Raw genomic sequence first — 9,025 nt, 5'->3', positions numbered from 1 at the left:
AAGACAAACCCACGATAACATCAGGCGATCGTTGCACATATTAAATCATATCCAACAGAACAATCTTGAAGCCTACCTAATCAGTTTGGATGCTGAGAAGGCCTTTGACTCAGTTAGCTGGCCTTTCTTATATAAAGTCCTTGAAAGATTTGGCATGCATAACAGTTTTATCAAGGGCATTCGTACGCTATATGCTAAACCATCGGCCTGGATAAAAATAAACGGGTATCTCTCAGATACCATTATATTGGAGCGCGGATCAAGACAGGGGTGCCCAATTTCCCCATTACTTTTCGCACTTTATATAGAACCTCTCGCACAGTGGATAAGACAGACGGAAAGTATTAAAGGCATCTGCATAAATGGAGAACACCACAAGGTAGCATTGTACGCCGATGATATCCTGATCTATTTAAGTACCCCCTCATTAATTCTGAAACTCTTTTTCAGAATTAATGAACCTGCTAGAAACATTTGGTAGATATGCAGGATATAAACTAAATCTGCAAAAAACACAAATTTTGACATTTAACTCTACGCCTCCAAAAAATATTAGAGACAAATTTCATTTTAACTGGGACCAGAGTTCATTGAAATATTTAGGAATACACTTACCGAAAAATATCTCAACACTGGCAGTGATAAATTATGCCCCCCTCCTAGCAAAAATTAAAGATGACATACACAGATGGAACTCTATTTCTTTCCTCAGTCTTAGCCATAGAATTGACTCTGTAAAAATGAACATTCTCCCACGATATCTCTTCCTATTTCAAGCACTTCCAGGGTTAAATTAAAAACTCTACAACTCCCAAAGGAGCAAGGAGGAATGGGTCTACCTAATTTTAAGGATTATTTCTACGCTTCCCAGACTAAACCCTTAATTAACATATGTACCCCACACATTGAACTCTCCATCATGGAGGATCCCCCAATTCATGCAGTATTGGCACATAAAAATTTGGGAAAACTCATAGACAATGTGCAAAATCCATGGATCAAATTCCAATTAAGAATCTGGAATACAATTAAAGGAGAATATAAGCTAGATCATAAACTACAAATACTTCAGTGGTGTGCTTATGATCCTGGGTTCAAGCCAAATGAAATTGACTATAGATTTAAATTTTAGATTCGAAAAGGTATAACGACATTCTATTCCCTTACAGAAAAGGGGCAATTAAAGGACTTTGAACACCTGAGGAAAAAATATTGTCTTGAAAAATCTGATTTTTATAGGTACCTCCAGATACGCAGTTATTTTGAGCATAACATTAGAAACAGAACAGACCTTGCTGACCCAATATTGAGAATATTTCTTGGTGCCCACCAAAATGATTCAAATAAAGGAGTTATTTCTAGATTCTACAAAGGCCTCATGACAAAAAAATCCCACACTGCTGAATATGTTAGAGAAAAATGGGAAAGAGAAGGTGGCCTCTCAATATCAAATGAGGACTGGTTGGATGTATGTAAATTCCAGTGGGAATGCACCAACTCTAACGTGTGGCGGGAATTTGGGTGGAAGTGTGTTATTCGTTTCTTTATTACACCGAAGCAGAAAGCACGTTTTGCTGGAGGGGAGCCCACATGTTGGAGACAATGTGGGTCTCGGGAAGCAAATCACTGGCATATATTCTGGGATTGTCCAGTGATAAAACCTTTCTGGGCAGAGTTTCATAAAGCATTAAAAAGCATTCTTAATACTGACCTGCCCCTGCAATTTACAACATTATTTTTAGGAAATGTTGATTCCCAAACAAGGCGCCCAGATAAATATATGATTGGCATACTAATAACCGCTTGTAAAAAAGCGCTCACAAGGCGCTGGCTGCTTCCTGGGCCCCCCACGATACAGGAGTGGATAGATATAGTAAATGACATTTATGTTATGGAAAGGATTACTTTTTCCCTTCGTCTTCGGAAAACTGTGTTCATTCAATTATGGAACAAATGGGTGAGATATGTAAAACCCTTAAGGCCAGATTTTGTGGAGGTATTGAATGAATGACCCTGTAATGTTGCCTTAATTTAGCAAGCCTCATCGACCTCTATCCCATTCTCTCTCAAGTCACCCCCTAGCACTGTTATTCTTTCCAGAGCTGAACCCAGTGATTATCTCCTCTGAGTTCCAGCCCAGACTCACACAATAAAGCTCAGCCTCTGTGGATGTAATTCAATGTGTCCAGATGAGTTATTCCATCACTTTATTCAGTTTGTTCCCTGTGGAGTGATGCTTCGTGTTTCCCACCAGCTAAAGCACAGTACTCTACTGCCCTCTCCCTTCACTCTGACTCAAACACTGAGTCTATGATGTTCATCTGAGGGGGTGCATCTGCCAGGCACGCCACCTGCTGGACAAAGGAAATGCAAGAGAGACACTTGACATTTTGCAATGCCATTTTAATTTGACTCTCTATCTTACTAATAAAAAGACGACCTTACTTTACTTTTCTTTACTTTACTTTACTTTTCCTTACTGGGTGGATTGCAAGTCAGGGGATTCATTTCAGAACACTAAGAATAAAGTCATCCAGGAGCATTGCAGTAGTGTTTATTTAATCCCCGACTCAAGTTAAAGTGTTCAGCGTCCACTGGCCTGTTTTCATCACACTGACACTATGTGCCCAACCTGCTAATGTGTGATAAATGACAAAGAGCCAGGAGCGAAGAATGCCCTTGCACCAACTTAGTGGTGCTGTGGGGGCGAGCTTGTGAAATATCAGCCGAAAGGGAAACGAGGGGGGGGGGGATTTCTGACGTTTGCTGACTGAATCAGTCTGACTGCTCGCAGGCCTGTCACCTCATCACCAAACACCAGCCTTGTTAAAGCTCCATGCAGACTGCACCAGTCCTGCACCACACTCTGCAGAACGCTTCAGTGTGGGTGCTGCTCTGTGGGAAACTGGAGGCTCACAGCAGCACAGAGGGAAACAAACAGAAATCAGCTGCTGACATTGGTTTGTGAGGCAGAGATGGTTCATTGTGGCTGTGGGCATCTGTCACTTCTCCTCTCGGCCTCCATACCGTGCGGTCTGTGGGCACGAGCTGACTGTCTGCTGCCATCATGTGAGAGCGGAGACCCTCTGCAGAAGTGGGTGAGGCTGTCTCACAGGCTGTCATCTCAGCAGACTTGTGTTGTTATGGTGACTGGATTGATTCTATTCACTTTAATGTCTTCTCTCAGGCTGAGAGTTAAAATAAGGACAAATCAATTGAAGAGCGAAATATTCTTCTCTTTCTAGTCCATATCAAATATTTGCCACATTATGGACAGTGGCCTTCGAGAGAGGATGAGTGGAGTCGTCGATTTTCGCTTGTCAGTGCAGTTCAATCTCCCTCTGAGATAAAAGCTGCAACAAGTCCAATGTTTCCAATAAGCTCTGAACCGTATTTGACTGAAGAAACCTACAAGGTGACATTGATCCAAGTGTCTAAATAAATAAATGTGCATGTTGTTCACACATGGATCTCCCATGGTTTGGCGAATACAGCAGATGGTGAGGGAAGTCTTGTCCCCTTGTGTGATACAAGTTGTTTATGACACACACAAACCTCATTTGAAAATTTATATTGAGGGATTTCTTGTTTTCAACCTAGATTTCATCATTGGACCTTTGTGAATATGAAAATGCTGATTGTAGTATATTTAAATGTGATGAGCCCATGACATTTGACTTCATACAACTAGAAAGGCACAGTCTGCTGAGGTCCAACTACAATTTAAAAGTAATTGTCTGTTTCAGATCATTGTTGTTTTTATCTACAGTAACAAACATGAGAGTAACTTTGACCAGTTGAAAAAATCTCAAAATAATTTGCATTTTGCTTTAATGAAACACCAACAGGAGGAAGCTTTTGAAAATATGTTAAACAAAAATATTACAATTATTTTTTCACATTTATTTAAGTGATATTCTCATCCCAATCACACTGACTTCTTTGACATCTAGACCCTCAAACATCTTCAATACAAAACATTCATTTAAATAGTCTGATCTTGCAATAAATTCCCAATTCAAAGTTCCAAAAATATCATTTCACTACAGTACAAACATTAAAAGAGAAAACAACAAACACTTTTATGAGGACAGATGAATCAGATTATTTTAAGGACAAGACATCATGAAGAGTTTGTTCCAAAATACAGCATGAAATTTAAGCTCAATGGGATTACGTTGAAGTTAAGAGTCGTCTTTAAATGGATGCAGATCAGAACTGAAATTCGAGGACAGACTGATTTATTCAGTAGCACAAATTCTCACAGAATGGATGTTCTGGAGTTTTGTGGAATCAAATCCCTCATACATACACATTACAAGTACATAATGAGTGTATGTGTACGTGTGTGTGTGTGTGTGTACATGTAAGATCAGAAGCCCAAGATGTTCTCCAACATGACCAACTCTTTACAGCACGTATCCAAATGGCAGCTTATAAGAAAACCTCTTTTAAAAATATGGGCTGTCCTCTGTCAACAAAAGTAACGTTTCATTGAACAAAAAGCAGAACTAACGAGGCTGCTGGGAAGAAAATAAACACATAACCAACAGCCTCCACTTCCTTGCGCCTGGGAATACACAGTAGATTGGTGCTTTAACCTCAGGTTAAAGCCTGAGCTCAAACCTGAGCCCCGACTGTCAGGCTGGTGGATGTTGTCATGTTTGGTGCTGGAGCCCAGAGTGCAGGAGGGGAGAGGGAGGACGGGGGGCTGTGAATTTCCACGTCTATCCGTCTCCTCCGGTCTTACTAGCTCATGAGGACATGCCTTTAATCGTGTTTGCCCTTCCCTTTAGGTGTGCCTTCATTCCAGGCCACATAAACAAACAAAGCCAACACCACATGCACAGCGAGCACAGCAACAATGGCTGCGTAGAAGTAGCTGTCAGAGCTTGACATCTTAAATGAACCTGGGAAAGGAGGGAAAGAGGAGGCAACAGTGACTGTCAACAGCTGCATTCTCGTATGCAAAGTCATCTGTCCAAATCAGTTTTCATGGGGCATGCTTTACAGTGACATATTTAAAACTTTTGTTTTGAAAATGTAGTCCTCATCACATAAGAGGCAACTGTGTCATAAAAGCTGCTGTTGAAAAGGGGCTGCAATTAATTTTCTCATCAATGATTAATCTGCTGATTATTTTCTCAATTAGGTGATTAGTTGTTTTAAAAATATATTGCAAAAATAATTCATGATAAAAATGAAAATAAATAAATACTACTTTCCCATATCTCACATCAACTGAAATGTCTGATTTTGTCCGGCCAACAGTCCAATACCCAAGTGAGGATATTCAATTTACCATCATATATAAGAAAGAAAAGCAAAACTAATAATTTATAAAGCTGGATGTTGGAAACTTTCCTTTTTGAGATTGTGGCCATAACGGAATGAACGTGATTAGCAACAATACTCGATAAATAAAGTGCTAGCTGAGTGTGTGTTGGTCGATAAATATTTGGAACATTTTTAGGGATATTTTAAACCTATACCACAGTCAACTAAATGGGGGAATCACTTGAGATAATTTACAATGATGTCAGATTTTCCATACAAACATTAACAAGCAAATATAAGCTTATATGTTCTAACTGGATTTAAAACTGTAACAAATAAACAGTTGACAGAAAAGTAATCCATCAGCTATTCTGATCATTGATATATGAAGTTATTTCTTAATCAACTGTTCGGACAAATTAAAGGTCCAGTGTGGAAGATTTAGGTGAAAGGGATCTATTGACAGAAATTTATTATGAAATAATTCCAGTGATGTTGTCACGAGTGTGTTTCATCTAAATTATACAAACTGTTGTTTTGTTTACCCTAGAATGGGCCCTTTATATTGAAATACTTTATATTTACATCAGGGGGGGGTCCTCTCTATGGAGGCCGCCATGTTTCTTGTAGTAGGCCAGACTGGACAAACTAAATACCCTTTGAGTCTTTATGAAAACTGAAGGTTACCACAGGTTCTCTTTCATGTTTGGAAGGTGAGGATGAGGTGAGGGGTGTTCAGCTGCAACATGCAACTTCACCACTTTATTGTCACTAAATTCTCGATTTTTTTTTAACCAGGACTCTGGGAAAATAGCTTTATCTCGACTGCTTTTTAGAAATTTACAGGCCACATAGTTAAGCCATTCATTTGCAGTTTCATCTTTAGTTGCAGCCCTAATGGAATTTTCTGCAATATTTAGTTCAACATTGGGCTAAAGTAATGATCTGGTATCGGTCGGGATCTGGTGATGATGCTAAACTTTGATGTGGGACACAGACAAGTGTGAAGGGAAGGTGAGGAGGGCAGTTTGTGGCAGCATCACCAGTGAGAATAAAGAAACACCAGGGGACAGAAACCCTCCGGAGCTCACCCTCGAAGATGAACGCCTTTGTTGCGAAGTACAGTCCGATGGGTAACGTGACCATGAGGATGGTGAAGAACAGCAGCGTCTTGAGGGCTGACACCAGGGAGCTCTCATTCCTGCGGAGGGGAACAAGTTCAGGAGTCAGTCAGGGTGCAAACAGCGGGAGCTCGGTTCTACTGATGTGGGGATGTGTCCCCGGGCGAGGGCTGATGTTGTGTTTCAGTTTGACGCCACATTAAACAATGTCTGCGGTAGACTTTGGTTCAATGTCAGTGTGAGGCAGCACGGGGGGGAGGGGATGGGCTTACACACACAGAGGGATAACAGAGCAGGCTAGGCTAATGCTAGCTGCGTGTTTACAGGAACGGAGCGTTTTCTTACTGTCTTGAATATGGCGGCGGTCCGGATGCGGCGTCGGGAGATGCTCTGACAGAAGCGTCCATGTCTGTGCTGATAGGAGGCTGGGTCAAGATGTGAGTGAATTAAACAAGGGGAGTCTGTGTTTGCGTTTAGCCCTGTTCGTGTTGTCACTGCTGAAATCCCTACTTCCGCGTGCAGTCACGGGGCCGTCACGTGACGCGCTGTAGTCTCGCGAGATATGACGCGGTCGTCCCAGGCTGTGCTGCAGAAATAAAACTTTATTATTATTTCAGTATTAAGTATTAAACCCACGATCAAGCGTTAAATCCTATGTGTCGTTTGTTTGTGAAGTTTATTGTCTTTTATTATCAGTGTTGAACAAAACAACAACGGAAAAAAATACTAGTAATATTTATATAAAGTTAGAAAAAGGGGCATGCTGCTGCTAATCATCTAATGCTAATCATCTAATAATCTAGGTAGTTATATATATATATATATATATTAATCAGTCAAAAACAGGAATTTACTTTAAAACTGAATAATTTAACTGTAGTATTTTTACTTTAATGCTTTTACTACATGCATAATACTTCCTTTACTTAAGAACGCTGCTGCAAGGTTGCTGACTAGCTCCTGGAAGCCTGTGCGTATCTCCCCTGTATTCACCTCCCTCCACTGGCTCCCTGTCAGTTTTAGAGTTCATTTTAAAATTGTACTTTTTGTTTGTAAAGCTCTAAATGGATTGGCTCCCTCCTACCTGTCTGAACTTTGAACTCCCTACAACCCACCAAGGTCCCCCAGGTCCACTTAAGGTCCCTCGGGCTCAGCGGAAACACCTTCTCAGTCGTGGGCCCCAGTTTCTGAAACAAATTGCCTCACTACTTCAGAACTGCTCCCTCCATTAAGCAGCTCAAGACCCACCTCTTCTCTTTGGCATTTGACTGTTAATGGGTCCTAACGGGTATTAGCTTCTACATTAGTTATTTTAAATTGTTTTCATGATCCTCACTTTGTAGATCTCTGCCTGTATGTGTGTGTGTGTGTGTGTGTTTGTAAAGCACTTTGGTTTGCTTTTGTTGTTTTAAATGTGCTATATAAATAAATTGACTTGACTTAAGTAGAATTTATCATGCAGTACGTTTAGTGTATCTCTATATTCATTCTTTTACTTAATAAAGAATCCGAGTACTTTTTCCACCGCTGTCTTGAAATTCGGATGCATAACAACTGTTGGAGCATCATTATCTAGCATTAGCTTTTCTACATTGTTGGTATTCATTTTCCTCCCTCTCCTCTCTGTTTTCATCATTCTTTTAATTATGGAATAATCTGGGGCCAATAATTATTGAAGTGTTCCTCTGCCTGATCCAATGCAGCATTTGCCCTCAGTCAGTCTGTATGACTTGGGCTAAGTGATGAACAATTTAGCATCAAATGGGGCCTATTATCCCCCACTGGCAGACTGACAGTGGGGGATAATAGGCACCATTTAATGTGAAGTGAGGGTACAGTATGTTAATTATTGTAATTAAAGGACTGTTTGCTGATAATGTTGTTAAAGTAACAAGGGGTGCATCCATTTCACTTCATAACTGTGTGAAATGACCCCGAAGTATTTCAGTGGCCATAATAAGAGCTGTTTGAATTCCCTAAATGATAAAGAAAGGAGCTTCAATGTGTCCTTACTCCCTCAACAGAGGAAACACCAGACCATCCTTTTTGAAGAAGAGGAAATGCCATCCCACATTAAAGCAATGCAACCTCGTAGTTGTACCTGGGAAGAACCACGTTAATATACAAAAATCTTATTTTTTCTCCACTTATATAAGGTTTTCTCCACTTATATTCCTCACATTTATATTATATCAGCATCAGTCATGTTTGATTTATTTCTATTCTATTGGATTTTCTCTACACCATGGTTCTCCTTTCCTAACTCCTTACAGCTTCTGCTTCACATCTTTCTTTGACCTCATGACATGTTACATTGGGGTTAAGGAATAATGGTTAAGAAGTAGATTATTTTGACTTTCCTGAACGCACCCCATGTTTAATTAAGTTCTGTTAGTGTGCCCCTGGCATCCTTTGCCCAGAGGCAATCACCTATGTTGCATACGCCTAGAGCCAGTTCATTTGTGTAGTTCAAATGTAGCCTAATACTTGCTTTTCCTTCTGGCTTCAACAATCATAAACATTGTGTTAATTTTTTAAGAGTGCCTTGCTGATCAACGCCTATTATAAACTTTTGTTTGTCACAGAGGTTCTTCTGCAATTATCCTAAAACGAATGAAAAAAACAAT

At 40.2% G+C, this 9,025-nt stretch overlaps 1 protein-coding gene across 1 annotated transcript; it reads right to left on the bottom strand.

Moving 5' to 3' along the window:
- Positions 1-3,814: 3,814 nt before the first annotated feature.
- vma21 (vacuolar ATPase assembly factor VMA21) lies at positions 3,815-6,943 on the bottom strand. The gene is made up of 3 exons (XM_035160833.2): positions 6,744-6,943; positions 6,369-6,478; positions 3,815-4,910 (listed from the first exon to the last, which is right to left on the bottom strand). The coding sequence occupies exons 1-3, from the start codon at positions 6,803-6,805 to the stop codon at positions 4,771-4,773; spliced, it is 312 nt and encodes a 103-aa protein (XP_035016724.1). The 5' UTR covers positions 6,806-6,943; the 3' UTR covers positions 3,815-4,770.
- Positions 6,944-9,025: the final 2,082 nt, after the last annotated feature.

The sequence above is a fragment of the Hippoglossus stenolepis genome, chromosome 7 (assembly GCF_022539355.2).
Source record: "Hippoglossus stenolepis isolate QCI-W04-F060 chromosome 7, HSTE1.2, whole genome shotgun sequence".
NCBI classification, from domain to species: domain Eukaryota; kingdom Metazoa; phylum Chordata; class Actinopteri; order Pleuronectiformes; family Pleuronectidae; genus Hippoglossus; species Hippoglossus stenolepis.
Note: the sequence above shows the minus strand (reverse complement) of the source record. Positions and strands in the feature narration are given on the sequence as shown.

Excerpts from the sequence above, each read along its gene's own strand:
- vma21 (XM_035160833.2), bottom strand. The coding sequence starts at position 6,805 with ATGGACGCTTCTGTCAGAGCATCTCCCGACGCCGCATCCGGACCGCCG. Across the intron at positions 6,479-6,743 it reads CCGCCGCCATATTCAAGACA|GAATGAGAGCTCCCTGGTGT; the intron begins GTAAGAAAACGC and ends TCCCCTCCGCAG. Across the intron at positions 4,911-6,368 it reads AAAGGCGTTCATCTTCGAGG|GTTCATTTAAGATGTCAAGC; the intron begins GTGAGCTCCGGA and ends CTCCTTTCCCAG.